At 40.1% G+C, this 18,716-nt stretch overlaps 1 protein-coding gene across 2 annotated transcripts in view; it reads right to left on the reverse strand.

Annotated features, from left to right (window-relative positions):
• Man2a1 (mannosidase alpha class 2A member 1) overlaps positions 1-18,716 on the reverse strand; it is a 170,032-nt gene that overhangs the window by 15,478 nt on the left and 135,838 nt on the right. For both annotated transcript variants that reach the window (XM_028755697.1, XM_028755698.1), the window contains exons 17-20: positions 10,119-10,252; positions 6,806-6,947; positions 5,605-5,738; positions 262-465 (exon numbers count right to left, since the gene is read on the reverse strand). In XM_028755697.1, the coding sequence (XP_028611530.1) occupies positions 262-465; positions 5,605-5,738; positions 6,806-6,947; positions 10,119-10,252 (614 nt within the window). The remainder of the gene's footprint in view (positions 1-261; positions 466-5,604; positions 5,739-6,805; positions 6,948-10,118; positions 10,253-18,716) is intronic.

The following is an 18,716-nucleotide window of genomic DNA, read 5'->3' on the forward strand; positions in this document are numbered from 1 at the left end:
TCTCTCTCTCTCTCTCTCTCTCTCTCTCTCTCTCTCTCTCTCTCTCTCTGTGTGTGTGTGTGTAAACACAAAGTCCAGATGAGTCAGGGAGGGGCCCCTAGAGCTGAGTTATAGGCAGTTATAAGCTACTCACATGAGGTCCTAGGAACTGAACCCAGGTCCTCTGCAAGAGCAGGCCTGTAGAGCAACTGCTCTAAAGCTTACCCCTTGAACCAAGTACTGAACATAAGCAAGTTCATGCAGACAGATTTTGGCATTTACCTTTGACTGTATTGTCCGTAGATTAACCAGATGGATATCACAAGGTAGAGAGGACTGCAGCAGAGGAAATTCACTCAGCAGCTCAAAGGCGGGGGAAGGGAGCTGGCCACTCAGTACCATGGGGAGAAAGGGATGATTGAGGAAGGAGGAAGTCATGTGGCTGAGGAGGGAAGGGTAGCTGACAGGGCTCTTCTTGTCTTCTTCCTGTCAAGAAAAAGCACAAACGCTTACAAGTTTTGTATCTGCAGCACCCATCAAATCAATTCATTGTCTGATAAAACTTAAACACAAAAGTCCATGAATACTCTGAGGTATACTTCACTGAAGACCGTCACAGAAAATACACAGTAGAGTGTCAAGCTCACAGAAGACAATCCGACAGTGTCTAATAACTTACACTTTAACCATCTCCTGTACCTAATTCTACTTTTTTGATAATGAGAAGCTTTTTATGAAAACTCCCAACCTACTATGAAACTTTCAAAGTACAAGAAAATAATGTCCCATATCTCACACAATGTTGAATGTCACACCCTCTTCAGGGTTTCAGCCACACACTCTTGAGTTCATTTGAGACATTTAACAGGGCATATATGGATCTAAAACTGTATTTCATAAGTGATTTAAAAAAACCTTTGAAACCAAAACCTTATCAACTGATGTAATTAAACCAAACCAAACCAAACCAGCTGGCTGTATTGGCACATGCTTATAACTCCAGCACTGCAAACAGAAACTAGCAGTCTTGGCTAAATACTGAGTTAGAAGTCAATCTGAGCTACAGGAGACCACCTACAAATATAAAACAAAACAAAATTATTCAAAGAATCTGATGTTTTCAAGACATTAAAAGCACTGGCAACATATTTAGATCATCAGAGATCTTTGAATTTGGCAAGTTAGCATCAACTTCTTCATTCTATTTCATTTTAAAACAGGAACTGTTCTGAATGTTATTATATAATATATACCCTTATTATTATATAATATATAGTAATTATATAATAATATATAGTCACTATATAATATATATATAATATAGTTATTATATAATATATAGTACCCTTTTACTCAGCACACTTTAAAAATACATCACTCTAAGCTAGAATGTATCTATCATTATGAGGCAACATTTATATATGTCAAACATCAAATAAATCTACCAGGGTTAGGAACCTGGTAAACTAGGTAATATAAAACATTGAAAAATTAGCTGGGCCATGGCAGCACATGCCTTTAATCCCAGCACCCAAGAGGCAGAGGCAGGCAGATATTTGAGAGTTCAAGGCCAGTCTGATCTTTTGAGTGAGTTCCAGGACAGCCAGGGCCACACTGAGAAACCATATCTCAAAAAAGGAAAGAAAAAAAAACTTGAAAAAAATCAATGCCTAGATAGACCCTTAGCTAATACTGCCCAAAGAATAAAAGAAGGCATGTGGGAAGCTCCATTTTATGTATTTAATTTTTTAAATGACTAATGTCTCCAGGTTTTGCATCTTTTTGTGTGATACAGCACACAAAGGTGTGACTTGTATATCTGTGTGAAAAGACTAGATTTGTAAGATACAGAGCTTAGATTTTAGAATGTCAGACTAGCATTGATCAGAAGGGTGGCAGCAAAAGTTGACTTATAGTATGCCAAAAGATCAGCTAACACCTGATGTCATTACAATTCAGACCATGGAGAGAAAAATACCTAATGACATCAGAGGAATGTTGCAATATTAAGATTCTGACGGAAAGTTTGTTGCAAAAGAACTGTATTGGAATGTATGCACATTCTCTGCAAACGCGACTGACGCACATAGAGCAGCATTCTCCAACAACACTGTCATTCAATGTGGCTTGCAGGTAACACGTCTAGAAAGGGAGCATGCTCGACAAGGCACTTAAAGGACTCCTGGATCAAACGACTCCATAATCTAGGTCAGGATTGCTGACAAAATCATTTCTGAGTAATGGAAGATGAAAGATTCCAACAGAAAGGAAAACACAGCCTTAAAAGATTCAAGACAAGTTCAGTCCATTCTAGGTCAAGATGCATTCAGGAAACACTCTATAGCTTTTGTTCTGTACTGGAGGGATCCTAGACACTCGGGGACAGAGGAGGAGCTTCGCTGATGAATCATCCATTCAGAATGCTATGCATCTATACTATCATCCAAGCCAGAACTGTTCCCTTGACCATAGTGTTTTCCCGCTTGGGCTGCCGTTACAAAATCCATCCATGGGTCCTAGCTCAAATTCACAGAACTAGGAGATCCAAAGATAAGACCTTGGCAACGTAGAGCTGAAATGTGTAGGTAAGACCCAAGGATGGCGATGCAGGCTGCTCTGTGGATTTGAGCTGCAAACTGCTACCATTGACTTTCGCATGGAATAAACAAGGTTCAAAATCAAAGATGTTTTGACAAAATGGTGTAAAAGGAAACTGTTTTAAATTCAACTATTCACCGAATTAAAGCTCTGTCAGTTTTATTGTTTTCAGCAAGACAAGTGAATTAAGACAAGGGTGTAGTTAGTTCTCTCCATCAAAGTCCAATGGACAAATAGCAGTGTTAAGGATGGCCTGGACAGTAAATAAAAGTCCCAGCCAGGGTTCCCCATTCAGGTACTTTCTAATACTGACAGTAACAAGGGGCTCAGCAGGATGCCTACAGATAACTATACTTTTTAACTCACTAAAAAGGCAATGTTATAAGCTCCAAGTCTTGGGAGCAACCTAAATTCCTAAAACATCTTTGCAGTAGAGGTGTTATCTGTTTGTTTAAGCCACAAGTGTATCTGCCAGCCCTTAAGTTATCTGATATTGCCAGGTACTAAAAACTACTTGGCTTCCTGTGGGTTGTAAGGTTTCAGGATACATGAGTCTATCCTTTGTACAGCTTGACATTTAAGAGTTCCAGCTTCTGGCCGAAAGAGCTATGGCCTTGGAAAGGGCCACAAGTTCCACCATACTATTGGTGGTTCTCGCTCTGCAGCCTGGAGAAGGCGCAATACTCTCCAGCTCCACCGTTACCGCTAATACACATATTTGTACAATTCCTATCCAATAAACAATTTAGGACAGTCAAGAAAAAAAAAAAAGAGTTCCAGCTTCTGTGGATTCAAACCACATAGAAGAGCTGAAAACTTCTTCTTGTGGTAGTCTTTAATCAGGAGCTGAACTTCTCTGGCTACTCCTTGGTGTCTGTCCTTTATTAATGTCACACACGTTGTCCAATCTTTCAGCATCGAAGGCTTCCTCTTCACCTAATTGAACCTCACAGATGATGTGTAAGAAAGAGGTCTTCAGTTATGCATTTGTTGTAGATGTAAAAGTGAACGGGTGTCCAGCCTATCGCCACTGTAGAAAACATCTTTGCTTATGCACTTTGACCTAACACATAGTAGGAGCCTAATAAATGTTTGTGCTTGAAACTCAATTATTAATTGAAGAAGCCATGTTTTAGTATGTCTGCATGGCATTAAAGATTTTTAAAAGCTACCTCTTTAGAAACGCAGATTTCAAAACCAAAAAGAGTGGGCATGGTGGTGCATATCTTTAAATGACAGTACTTAGGAGACAGAGACAATAGTATCTCTGTGAATTTGAGACCAGCCTGATCACATAGAGTTCAGATTGTCAGAACTACACAGTCACATAAAACCATAATAATAAAACAAAAACATTAACCACCCTCTCACTACACCTACACCTACACACACACACACACACACACACACACACACACACACACACACACACACACACACGGTACCCTCAAGCCCTTGGTAAAGAGATATTTGTTTTGTGACCAAGAAACTAGAACTCTGAGTTACGTTGTCCAGCATTCCCATATAGAAACTGTCAGCTGGAACTGACATATCACTCTCAATGGGATATGTGTCCTTAGGTTTACCAGGGCATTCTGGGATATGTGTTCTCAGGTTTATCAGGGCATTCTGGGAAAGCGTGTTCTCAGGTTTATAAGGGTATTCTGAGGGTATTCCCCTCAGGCTTACCAGGTATTCTGGTCCCCACTAATATGAGCATTCGCTCTTGAGCTTGGTAAGCCCTCTACAGTAGGTTCTAAGGTGACCTTTCCCCATCTGTCTTCCTTATTTTTGTACGCTAGTGTCAATAACAGGAGAAGAAACCAATGTAGCTTTAGTTTTCAAACCAGGCTGTTTCGTCAGTGATTAAGACAGGAAGTCTCAAGAGCTGATACAAATTTTTACATCTAAAATGAATGTGAATTATCCCCCCCCCCCAGTAATTCTCAATACTATAAAATCCTTTGTGTTAAATCCTGTTTTCATCCCATCAATCTATTTGGTGTATAAACCGTCTACACGGACAGAGAAGCCAGTGATGTCTGCAGATGAGGTGTACATGTTCCAGGAGTCTAGAGGACCACAATTACCAGGCAACAATACAGTATACAAAACTCTGCAGTTCTCATTCACTAGCATGTGGGCATTTATATGACACATTGGATCCCTCCTCTACATAGAAATGATCCTAGAAGCAGAGAAAGACACAGTCTGGACTCTCATAGAATTAATGGCCCAAAGTAATCATACTCAGACATGACTAGGAGACAGACAGTTGAGAGCAGGCATAAGCAGAGACAATGTGGGCAGGAAAGAAGTTGGCTCTCCTCTGAATGACTGCCAAGAGTTCTCTTGAAAGGAAGGAGGAAAGGGTGTGTACAACCATGCCACAGAGTAAAAGGGCACAGGAAGAACTTGGCATTGAAGGAAAATCAGTGATCCAACAGCAGAAGCCATTGGTGAGTCATGCAAGACACCTAGGTGACAAAGGACCCAACATGAAGGGTTCACAAGCCAGTGGTAAGATTTTGGTGCCTATATTGACGTCAGTGAGAAGACAGGTTGCTCACCTGTACGTAGTTCAGCTTGTCCAACTGCTTCACAAAGTGCTGGGGTTTTATGCAGAGCAATAATACTGACTATGGAAGGCATAAAGCCAGTCTGTTTTCAAATAATAAGCTTAAGACTATAATACAGTCACTAGGGCTTAGAATACACTGACTGTATAGAGTTAAACTGTCTGTTCTGTAATTCTTAGCTCAATAATCAGTCTTTCTTTGAAAATAATGTCAGCCAAACTGCTTTCCTGAAATTGTTTTGGCTATATAGTAAAGAGAAAGAAAAAAATCTATATGGTCCACATGTAGCCCTTATTTAATATTTCTAACTGACACATTTCTATAAGTATGAGCTAAGTTTATCATACAGACATCTCAACATTAGAAATTGCCTTTAAAATTTGTTATCACCTTCGATTTTGGTGAGGAAGAACCACCAACGTAAGAAAGGCTAGTTAGTGTTTCCTACCATGTTCACACCACTTCTCTTCTCTAGCAGGATTCGGAACAAATTAGCGGTAATCTTATTATCATGGACGCCTTGCCCGAGGCCACGATTATCATCTTGCATGAGTCTTCGATCCATGAAGACTTCAATTTGACCTAAAACAAAGAAACAAATAATTGTGACCAGGATAATTTTATTCAGATATTCATTGAAGACTGCTTAAACAGAAACCTGTCTGCCTTGCTGTGAATTCAGTTCCCTTTGAGTTAAGGAGGAGGACCCAGATACTCTGAGACAATGGGCTATCTTTTGATAATAAGTCACAGTAGCTACTAAGAATACATAACACATGTTATCATTTCTGCTTTCCTTTATTACTGCTTAGCAATCACTCTCCAGTGACATCACAGCTGTGGGAGCAGGTCTTCCGCATATGAAGCCTTTGAGGGGACAGGTCAGAGTACCACCAGAAAAAAACAAAGAAATCCAATACTGTAAGTTTGAACTACAACATTCTTTTTTTTTAAATGTGAGCAAATTGCGTAAAATTCTGGAGTTTTAGGTTTCCAATCCAGTAAATCACAGATATCTCTGTAAATGATAGACTAGCAAAAGTAAATTTCAGCTGCATTTTGTACATGAAATGCTTCCCAAAGCCAATCTGTTGAAGGCATGGTCCTGAGTTATCAGAGCCACTCAGAAGTGATGAGATCAAAGCTAACTCCATCAATTGTAACTCACAGGGGTTTCACAGCTAAATGGGCGACTACAGGTAGGGCTTAGTCGAGTGGGGTCATTGGTCAAAAGCTGAAAAGGTGTATCCTCCCTCTTCCCCTTCCTTTCCTGTCTCTTTCATTCTTCTTCCTAACTACCATGATGTCAACTCACTACAGCTTCAAATCTTGAGAGCCGAGTGATTACAAACTGAAGACTCTGAGATTGTGAACCGAAATGTACTTCTTGCCCAAAGATGTTCTTGTTACAATGAAAAGCTAATGGAGAGACTTCATCTTTAAAACCATCCAGGCATCTTAGCCTCCTGTTCATTACCTTAAGACTGAGAATATTTATCTTACGTACTTCTCATAAAGCCCTGTGTTAACTACTTGTCTAATTCTTAAAGGAGAGCAGTTAATGGGGTGAATAATTAATATATTTGACCACAGAAATATTATATAGCTAGAACTGAGAGCTTTCAGAGTGGAATATTAGCAACACATACCAGAAGCCATACTGGAAGCGCCCAAAGACTGAGCGGAAAGCAGCGTGAGCCTGTGCCCAGCATCCTGGATGTACGCCATTGTGCTCATTGGGTAAACATTGGCTTGAAGAGGCAGTTTGTTCATGGTCCTTCTAGGTTGAATCTAGGAAACCAAGCAATTCATATTTTGTACATGTATTATTTACACATATGCTTTTAGGAATTAGATTATTTAATTATCTCTTTTCCAAAGAGAAAAGGCATAATTTCTGTTCTTGTTTAAGCAAAGAAATATTTTAAAATTAAAACACTCCTTAAAATCATATGCAGTAGCCGGGAAGTGGTGGTGCATGCCTTTAATCCCAGCACTCGGGAGGCAGAAGCAGGAGGATTTCTGAGTTCGAGGCCAGCCTGGTCTACAGAGTGAGTTCCAGGTCAGCCAGGACTATACAGAGAAACTCTGTCACGAAAAAAAACAAAAACAAAAACAAACACACACACACACACACACACACACACACCACACACACACACACACACAAACCAAAATCATATGCAGAGAAACTACCAGGCCCTCCTCAGAAGACAATTTTTAACTGTGAAAGGTAGAACTTGTCCAGATTTTAAAACAGGCATTTTTATTTAAAGTCACAATAAAAAGTGCCCAGCAGAAGTCGTCCAGCTTCCCGTATTTGCATAAAACAAATGATGAAAGTATTAAGTCTTCATTTTTCATCTAGATCTAGCACACTGCTTTGTAGCGACTGCTGAGCACAGTAGCCCTCCATCCCCATTTAAGAAGTATCGATTATTCTTGAGTCAGTTTTAATAAACACCACAGAGCTTGCCACCAAATCCTCTAACATATTACATTATAATCAAGGCCATACTCATAGTTAAAAAATTTCAGTGTTTACTCTTATTTATTTTCGATTGAGAGAGTTCTGAATTCCAGCATTGCAGCCTCGGATTTGAAAGCATGACATAGATTTTACCTTTTGAGAGGCTGTCAGTACTAAAAGTCAGTATGTGCTCAGGATTCTGTTATCACTGGGTTTTACTCCTATCACTTCAAAATGCTACCTCCCTGTTACCACTTTAAAATACCACCTCCTTGTTTAAACTTGTAAAAAAAAAACAAAAACAGTACATGCAGAAAGTTAGTACCCTGATTCATGAGAACCGAGTACCTAGCAATGGAAGGGTGGTCCTGCCTAAGCTTATCCAAGATCTGACCTTCAGCATCCTCAACAAGCCTTCAAGGGTCCTCACCACCTACTGGTTACAGTGAATATCTTCAAATTAATATTGAACTATAACCTATGAAACTGATCTGATTTTGAGATGACTGTTTTCAGAAACTGACATAGTTCAAACCTGACATTCTTGTACTAAAGAAATGTGGACACACAGAGAGACAATGTGGGGACATCAGGAGACACAGAGGAAGAAGCACACACTGAACAGCACCAGAGGCTGCCTATAAGTGAATGCAAGAAGCTGGCAAGCAGCAGGAGAGGATGCTGGGGAACGTGGCCTTGTACACAGCCTGACTCCAGACAGCTGGTTTCCAAGAATAATGTTCTGTTCTTTTAAGAGATCCACTTTGTGGTAAAACAAACTCATGGCAACACTAGGAGAGGAAGCAGTGGGTGATTAGGACAAGAGAGGGACAGAGGGGAGGAGAGAAGAAGAGAAGGGAGGGACAAAGAGGAAGGAAGACAAGGCAGCAAGCAGGCAGGCTACCGCCAAAGAACTCTCTATTCCTCTGAGTAAGCCTTCTCCCCATACTCCATCAGAAAGTAGCTTTACAATTATGAAGGCAGGCAGAGAGACCTCAGCTGTGTTCTTCCTGTCCCACCACCTGTTGAGTCTCTCTAGTTTTGCCCAAGAACTACAATTTCCATAGGTTAAAACAGGGCTTATTATAAGAATTATTTACACTGTGGACCGGAAATAATATCAGTATCTTGTCTTATCATTGGCAACAAAGTGCATATTTTTAATAATTCAGGTTTTACTAAGTTTTCTTTTTCACATGTAAAGCAACATACACAAATACTTGTTTCTGTGAGATTTTAAGAAAATGTTTTCTTTTTGTACATAAGAAAAATGAATCACCATGAAGTCAAAGTTTCATTTGAAAACCAAAGGGCAGCAGCAGAAGTAGCATTCTAATCAGAATGTACACTGCGATTTTTGTTCTCTGGAGAAGGTTTAAATTTAACTTTTTTCAGGAAATCATAGAAGAGAAAATTATCCAGCCCTTTCCACTTATAGTCAGTTGAAAATCAGACCAAGTAAAAAAGCATATGTTGTGAAATTATTTCTATTCATAGCCAGGAATTTTTGAAATGCAAATGCTTCAAAAATATGCTCATGTTTTTAGTGGTATTATTCAAAAGATATGTTGTCACACATACACATTCTAAGTAATAGAAATTAAGGTAACAGTCCAAAGAATTCTCTTAAGCACAATTAAAAGAATCTGTAATATACAAGTAAAATATAAGAATTTTCTTACTATATTTTATAATTATATATGATAGTTTTGATTAAATATGTAGGTGCCCACACTTCTAAAGTGGCATATACCTCTCTATGGACATGCATGCATAAATGTGCACATCAATGTTAACAGATTCAAAGGACTGCCATAAACTTAACGATGTCCTTACTATACCAGAAGGAATCAATGGCCATGTATCCATGAGTTCTTTGTAAATAAAAAGATATCTTTCAATCCCTACTTATGTTTCCTTTTATGTATAATTTTAGAAAAGTGTTTAATAAATTTATTAATGATGATCAAATTCTCATTTTTAAAGATTTATTTTTTAAAAAATTTGTGTGAGCGAGACAGAGACAGAGAGCGATATTTTATGTGTATCATGTGCATCTAGGTGCGCAGACGGGCCAAACCCCCGGGGACTGGAGTTACAAGTGGTTATGAGCCAGGTAACATGAGTGTGAGGAACGGAACAATCTCCTCTCCAGGTGACACTCTCTAGCCCCTTAGCTTTCAATAAAATAATAATAATAATGATAAAGTTTTATAAGTAGATATTCTAAAAATATGATCTCTCTCAAAGGTTTCTTCTACCTTTGGAAATCTGACAGTAGAACTTACAACTGTTAAAACTGGCTCAATCCTAGAAATAGTTGGCAACTTTAGGAATAGTTTTTAAATGACTCAAAATTAACTGGACAATTATTCTGCTTAAAAATTACACATTCCACACATGAACGTACATATCCTCTGCAAATATCACATAAATATACAAATAAAATGGCATATAAATACATCCATCACAGTGATTTTAGAGGAAATTACCTGGTATCCATTTAGGTCAGTATAATATCTGTTTTGGTTGTTTATTTTAGATGAAATTCTCATTACAATCTCACGGTTATGCACATTCCTGATGTCCACAATATTAGAAACTTCCATGGACTGCCCTTCTATTCCTAAATTTAAAAGAAAATATACATTAACAAAAGCAATTATTGTTTGCACATTTATTAAATATACTGTAAGATCTCTTCCTGTATTTAACATTTTCTTTTTGACATCAGACTGGAGACAGTATTTAAGACTATATGAAAAGACTATATAAAAGGCTGAGAGAAGGCAGGAGTATAGCACACTGCATAGTTCTCAGTGGTTCTGAGGGGAAGGAAGACAGGAAGTAAGGACAGACCAGGACCCACAGGCCAGCCTCTCACCTGAACCATTCTCCCCAGGAAAGGCACCACGACCTTGCTCTCTTTGATACGATAGAATCAGGAACTACTGAGTTTATGTTCTGCTCACTCAATACAGTGTTACCACCTTTTCAATGTCTTATAAGAAGACAGGATCCCATGAGATAATTTATAGCTAGGGGCTTTATTAACATACTGGTATTTATGGGTTGTAATTTGAAGGAAGTCTTAGAAATTAAATCAATTTTATTTGTGTTTCCTTGTCCCTTGGGTCTCTTGTTATGGCATGATCCATTCTACCTTTTAGAACATAGAGGAGAAGACAGTTTGAAGATGTGTCAAACTTAGATTTTTATAATTCTTTTGCAAAAAACTAAAGTGGCTATTTGACACTGTACATTAACTGCATTGTTGCGTCCTCAGGGAAGCCTGGGGTCAATTTCAGAGACGGAGAGAAGTGTTGTGTAGAAATTCAACAGATTTAGTAGAGATGGAGTATGTGTAGGACAGATATTACAATATCTTGTCCATAGATGCAGGGAAAGAAGGCAGAAGAGGAGACCTAGTCCTGGTTCTCTCCCAAAGATGATCCTTGTGATGTTCCAATTACCCTGGAGACATGTGTGCGTGTGTGTCTAATCTGTGTGTGTGTGTGTGTGTGTAGATATATATGTATACACGTGTGTACATATGGATATATATATATGTGTGTGTATGTATGTGTATATGTATATATATGTATGTTTGTGTGTATATGTAATATTTGTGTGTATGTGTGCATATAGACGTGCGTGTATATATGTGTGTAATATTTGTGTATATGTGTATATATACATGTATGCATGTATATATGTGCATGTTTATGTGTATGTAATATGTGTGTATGTATACATATATGTGTGTGTTTGTATGTGTGAACATGTATGTATGTGTGTACTTGTGTGTGTATGTATATAGTGACGCCAACCGAGCTGACAACTAGCAGACTCTTTAACAAGATAAAATACATTAAGAAAAGGAAGAAGAAGAACAGAGAAAGGAAGACTCTTTTCCATGGGAGCCAAAAAGAGCCCATTTATTCCTATAAAGTAACGAGTCACAGAGGAGTTTTGGGACTTTTGGGAAAGGATGTACATACTACTAGTTCAGGCACTACAGGTATCTGGAGGTACACTGGATATTATGAACCCTGTTTAGTTAGGGTTTGCTATGATAAAGCACCATGACTGAAGTCACTTGAGGAGAAAGGGCTGTATCAGCTTTTATGTCCTTGTACAGGTCACCGTGAAGGGAAGTAAGACAAGAATTTGAAGCAGAACCTGGAGTAAAGAGCTGATGCAGGAGCCATACAGGAGAGCTGCTTCCTGGCTTGCTCCTCATGGCTTGTTCAGCCTGCATTCTTAACAGCTTCCAGGACAACAGCCCAGGGCAGCACTGCTCACAGTGATCTGGGTTCTCTCCCGTCAATCAAGAAAACACCCCATAGGCTTACCCACAGGCCAATCTGGTGGGAGCCTTTTCTCATCTGAGGTTCCCTCTTCCCAAGTGACTCCAGCTTGTGTGAAGCTGACATGAAAATAGGTAACACAGAGAATAAATAATAATATGGTGCTGAAGATAGAAAATGGACTGAAACTTCTACCAACAGAATCTCCAGAAATGCACAGAACTCTACTCTGGTGCATGACTCTTCAAGTCCCTCACCTGGTATCAACCTCAGCCTCTAATGTTTTCAACTCACGGAGTACAACTGCCAGGGGAAGAAACTCGGGGCGGGCGGGCACTTTTTTTAATAGCTGTAAGTAAGAACTATGGACTAGCTAGTTTAAAAGAAAGAATACTTCTACAATAGTATTGACAAGTTAAATGAGTGTGTGTGTGCGCGCGCGCGCGTATGTCTGTATGTGTGTGTGTATGAATTTCATAGTACAATACAATCTTCTTTGAGCTATGATATATATCACTCTGGATGCAAACATTACTTTTATTATGTTTATAGACACTGGAATGTTTTTAAGCTAAAATGAAATGCATGTGAAAATTTAATGAACCTAAGATACACAAATACACAGCACGAGGCTTGTGGTGTAGCTCAGTAGTAGACCATGTACTTAGCATAAGTGTGGCCCCAAGTTCAATGCATCCAAACCTTCAAAATTAGATCTCCAACAAAAATGAATGTGCTCATGTAGCTCAAAGGAACACAGATGGTGACCGGAAGCTAACTCCAGTTCACTGAGAGTGCCTGCAGGATTTCTGCCGGTGTTTTATCTTTCCCTCTCTCTAGATTAGATATTCTCTCAGGGGTCAAAAGAATACATGAAATAAAATGAAGTCTTAACAAGAGAGAATATCATTAATTTCAATTCATGTCTCTCTAGAAAACATTTACAAAGAACATTCTTTAAGGGAAAAATTAATAATTTCATGTTACCTCTGGCAATGATAAATTATTCCATTGAGAAAGTCATCTTTCTCAAGCCCAATACTGTGCTCAGATCCTGCTGTGACAACAGATACTTCAAACCCCTTAAAAAGGAGCCCGAGTTCACTCACAAATCTGCAAGGAACTGATTGAAATTTGGAATCGAGATAGGCTTCCACACTAAGTTCAAAGTTAAAATGCCTATTATGAAAAAAACCCAAACAATTAAAAATCTGTGCTTATAATAAAAGCAACTCAGTGTGCCGGTGTCCTCAAAGAGACCAGGTAAACAATAAGTGTGTCTATGATGGAAGGCTGCCAACCTTGTCTGCTCTGTCCAGAATTCTCTGAGCTCCTCCAGAGAGACCTGAGAGTTGAGTGGAGAACACCCTAGAGGCCAGTTAAGACCACTGGCCTGCACTCTGTAGAGTAAGTGACAGAAAAAGATAGCTAATTTATTAAAGTGCATCTCTCTAGCTTGTGCAACCAGGGCTCTCTAGGTTAATGTGGGTTTTCTGTAATCCTGAGAAAGAAAAACGGTTTCTGTTGTACAAGGTTAGTCCACTAAAGAGGAAAGAGCAAAGCCACCGCTGGGACGTAGTCATGAGGAGACAGTACTGAGATTTGCCCTTTTGCTGCAGAGAGAGTGGAGGATGCCTGTCCTGATCAACACAAAGCAAGACTAGAGGTGGTTAAGAAGTAGTGCCCAAACCAGCCAAGAGGCCAGCAAGTCTCTCCCTGAGCTGCTGTCCAGGTATAAGGCAGACTTGAGCCTCTGCCCTGCAGGGAGGCAGTGTGTCTTCTGAGTTTCCTGGCTTCTCACAGACAAGCTATCTTACACACCATCCTTACATTGCACTTCTAATTTCTGAGTACACTAAGGGCTGAATCACCATTCAACAGAAGTAACTAAGAAAGAAAAACACATCCCTAATCAAAAAGAAATAATCTGGCATAGGAGGAAACAGAATTGGCATGTGGTAAAGTGAAAATATCTGGAAAAACAAAGGAATAGCAATTTTCATCATGGGCAAGCACACTCGTGAGAATGTGGGCTCCTTGCAGTGTATAGGCATAATAGCATGTTTGCTAACTAATGGGCACAAGCAAAGAGGGCATGGAGGGTAGCCAGCTGACACTTCCTGAGACCATACTCTTCACAGATCACTTATGTAACTCTGCCCTAAGCCTGGGAGGATGTCACCTGCTGGCTGGTGGCATCACTGATAAACCTCTCAGTCACCATGTTTCCAGCAGACCACTGACTGGAGAGCTGAAGCTGCTTTACAAGGGAGGTTTGGGAGAGGAGAAACCATGCTTCTAGTAACTGAGTAGAAAGAAGACTTTAGACACAGAGTAAGGAAAGCAGAAGAGGAAGGAGGAAAGGGGAACAGAAAAGGGAGGGAGGAAGGAAGGGAAGAAAGGGGTGGGGAAAGGGAGGTAGATATTGGGATGATCCAGTACAAGAGAGCAACCTACTGAAATCTAGTTAAGGGATATGGCTTGTCGGCACCCAGGCTTCTTTACAAAACAACCCCATCCCTATTTGTAAACGACTACTCTCTTTAGAAATTAAGAAAATAATATGTATTTAAAAACCTGGCTATTCTAACTGTGTAGGTTCAGTGAGATGTATAGTCTTTGGATCTAGTTAATTCCAGTGGTTTTAATTTGCAAGCTTTTTATAGTGAAGTTTATTTTCAAATGACTCCAGACACAGGCTCTGTTCCACCGGAGTTCCTATTGACTGTACTACTCACAATCTTAGCTGAGAAGCCCAGAAGTGTTCCTCGCCACCTTGGAGCTGAGAGGAGCACAGTGTAGTACCAGAAGCACACACTTGCATGTCCTCTGACTACTACTTCTAAGGGTAAAATTTGGGAGAACATGTCAGATGCCCATCAAGAGGGAAATGACTAGAAAACTGCCATGCTATGGGGTACAGTGCTGCAAAGGACAAGAATGGGGCAGCTGTCTGTCAAGGAAGACAGGCTTCCTGGAGAGAGTGCACTCTTGTGTAGTACTCAAAATAGACATAAACATCATGCTACAGTTTTCCAGAGGCATGGAGCTGCCCATGTGCAGACGAGAACATGCCTGCATTTCTTCTCCTGAAGAATGTGTGGGGCAGAGAGAGACACAAAGGGCTGAATATTACATGTATAATGCACTAAAACTGTGGCAAAGGAGTATGTATGTGTTATTTATGTTTATAAAAATATTTTACAGCACTTGGAAAGAAAGAATATTTTCCTACATGTCAGAAAAACAATGTATTGCCAGCAGGAGGCTCAGTCACATTTTAATTTTAGAGCAGCAGCTTCAGATGTGCAGACAAATAGTGCTGGTATCCTCAGGGCCTTCCCCTGCAGAATAGGTCAGAAAAATGCGATCAAGAGAGAGGAAGCCTTGGCTATTTAATATTTGCTTAGAATTAGCTTAGTGACCTAAGATACATATTCCTTGAGAGAGCAGTGCTGGAGGCCATCCTTATTATTCCCCGGGTGTGGAAGGTAAGGCACAGGGAATATGCAGAGGTGTAAGGACTCTGGCATGACAGTGTGTGTGTGTGTGTGTGTGTGTGTGTGTGTGTGTTGGGGGGGTGTTTCTGATGTTTCTACCCATTGCCTCCACTTGTTTGCGCTACCTCCTGCCCACTCCCTATGCCCCTTGTCTTTTCTTTGCCAAATCCACTTGCAGCAGCCTAACTTGGTGCTGAACAGATTGGTGTTGGTCTCTCCACGTCACCTCATTTGAATAGTTCTGAAATACAAAGTCTATCCCAAGGGATAGACTCTGCTAAATCGGATAGCACTTTTGCCATATCCAGTCAAAGGAAATGAGAGGAAAGGGTTTGGAATAAAAAGCAAGAGAGCCCTGAACACGTCCCAGCAAGAATCCAGTATCTTATAAGTGGCCCTCACCCTGTGATTAGGTCAAGAAAGGATCTGGCTTGTACCCAACTAGAAAAAAAGTCACATGTCCTTTCCTATGTGGACCATAGCTTTAAATCTATCATTTGTTTCTTTAGGTGCACATCTGTGTATTTAGCCTAGAGTACATGTGGAAACCAGGAAACCAGCATTGGGGCATTGAGGGATAGTTTATTAAGGGAGATGTTGCCATTGTTCTTAGTTGCCCACCATAGATTACTGAAGACACTACAGACTTTCATTGAAGGATACAGAGAAATTAATCTTGAACTGATCAGGAAACTCTCTATTGCCTCTCTTTCATAGTACTGGAAGGTGGTATACAGGCATGTGGGGGAGAACAGACAACAATCATCTTAGCCAGTGTTGATCCCCACATATTACAGTACTAACCAGCAGGCAAGATGTGCCCACTGGTACATTAGTGGCAAGACTATTCATGATAGTATTCTAATTATTTTTCTGCTGCTGTGATAAAATACTCTGACCAAAACCAAGTTCCAGGAAAGAGTTTATTTTATATTACACTTGCAGGTACAATTCACCACTGAGGGACATGCACACCCACACAGGCACACAGCCACGCACGAGGACGACCTGCCTGAGGAATAGTACCACCCACTTCTACGTCACTGGTTCAGACATGTCCACATACCAATCGTACATAGGTAATTCTTGGATTGAGACTTCTCCTTTCAAATGACCTAGCAGTGCATGTTGACACTTATGGAAAACCAGATTAGATTTGAGATTGCTCCACAGAAGTAAATGCACACCTGATGCTATAAACATAGTCAGAGACCATAGCAAGGGAGGTCATGGGCCCTAGATCTAGGCTCTTGTTTTACTATACTGTCATGTTAAACTGACTTCTAAATATTTGTGTTAATATCCATAGATCTGTGCTGCTCTCAACCATGATCAGAAAAGCTTTTTATTGCAGTAGGTCACAGTCAATGCAGAGACGTATAACTGTTCAAAGTGCTGACTGATTATAAGTAACTGAGTGCTCATCCATAGACTGGACATCGATATCACCCCACCTCCCCAAGGCTCAGGAAACACTGTAGCCTTCTACTCTGACTGTCTTCATCCCCCTTCCTCTTCATCTCTGAGCTAAGAAGGACTGGGCAGTTACATATAGGAGAAGCAGGGCAACAGCAGCTGTTGGGAAATTAAGGGCTTTGGACTTTTTGACTATTTCCTAGTGAAAATTTCAGAATATTTTCAACTTAAATCACCAAAACTATGAAAAGCTTGCTATGACAGAGACATGTGTCCATATGCAGTGTTGTAATAGGTACAATAACTAAAGAAATGGAGCCAGGCTAGATACTCATCAATGAATGAATGGGGAAAGAAAATGTGATCAACTGACAATCAGATTCATTTATTTATTCATTTATTAAAAAAATAAGAAAGAGGAAAAAAATCACAGAACTTACAGGAAAATAGGTGGACCTGCAAATCACTGTGGTAAATGAAATAAACCAGAAAGAGAAATCCCACATTTGTTTCTCTTATGTGGCTTCTAGATGAGTGACAGGTCAAGATTCTAGAAGGTACAATGAAATAAAGAAAAAAAGAGAAGACTTTATGGGGAGCAGAACACAGAGAGAGAAGGTACCAGAGCATGTGTTAGTCAGGAGCAGAAGGAGGCTATCTGAACGGAGGGAAGGATCAGCAAGTGGGACAGGAGAAGAGGATAGGATGTTGGGTCCAGACACTCTGCAGTTCTTTTTCAGGCACAAACCCTGACCCAGATGCATCCCAGTAGCTACAGGCATGAGATAGCCTAGGGGGAATGTCCCAGGGCAAAAATCAGGCCCAGGGCAAAGGAAGTGCAGAAGCAAGTGCTTAGAAGAGGGTAAAGTGCAAATATTGGTTAAGATGAGATCCACAGGGAATGATTCATTTGAAGAAGGTTTAAAAGATGACCACCCCCATTCCCCACAAAAAAGCTGCTTTTCCAAAAGAAAAAACAATGACTTCATGAATCAACAGGTTTGGGAAGGAACATAACACATCAAACAATTCCCGTCTTCAAATCATCATCAACATAAGACAGTAGTCAACAAGACAGAGCACTAGCCTGGGAAGACAGCACAGGAGCTTACCTCCCTGACTCCTCGGCACTTTCCCCATGCCCAAGACTTGTCCTGGCTAAAGACAGAAGAGCAGAGAACTGCGCCCACTGCAGACTGAGGAGCACTCTCAACCCACTTCCGTCCAGCTCTCAGACATGCTCCTCCAAGGAAGCAGGGAGTTCATAAATCACGCTATGTTCATCTGTCCAAAATAATCCTGCCATGGAGCTACAAGCCTGTAAACTCCTTTCTCTACTACTCTTTATAGTACTTCTCTCAACTTACAGTTTAGAAGGAGGCACAAAGAAGGGAGGGAGGAGGGAGGAAGGGAGAAGGAGGAGGGAGGGAGGGAGGGAGGGGGGGGGGGAGGGAGGGAGGGAGGAGGCAGAGTAGGTAGTGTGGAACTGAAACACACTTCTCACCCATTCCCACTCACATGGATGCTGAGCAAATATAATTTGAGATATTGGTATCTGATTAGATTTGTAAATGACTATCAAATATTGTCAAACCTACTTTTCAACTGTTTGCCTTTAACAAAATTGAAGGGATGCTCAATCAGGTTGACAGGCAATATGACTGTATATAGTGCCTGACTCAGAAGGAGTTCATTATTAAATAATAGTCCAATAACCTTTGTTTCCATCACCCGCTTCTAATCTGAGTAAGTAATGCACCTTTGCATTTGGTACTTATAAAAACCAAAAGATACAGTTCACTGAGAGAAGCATTTCCATTAAAGTTTATAAAACAAATACTCAAAACAGTAATGTATTATTTAT

The sequence above is a fragment of the Grammomys surdaster genome, unplaced genomic scaffold, assembly GCF_004785775.1.
Source record: "Grammomys surdaster isolate TR1022 unplaced genomic scaffold, NIH_TR_1.0 126076, whole genome shotgun sequence".
In the NCBI taxonomy this organism is placed as follows: domain Eukaryota; kingdom Metazoa; phylum Chordata; class Mammalia; order Rodentia; family Muridae; genus Grammomys; species Grammomys surdaster.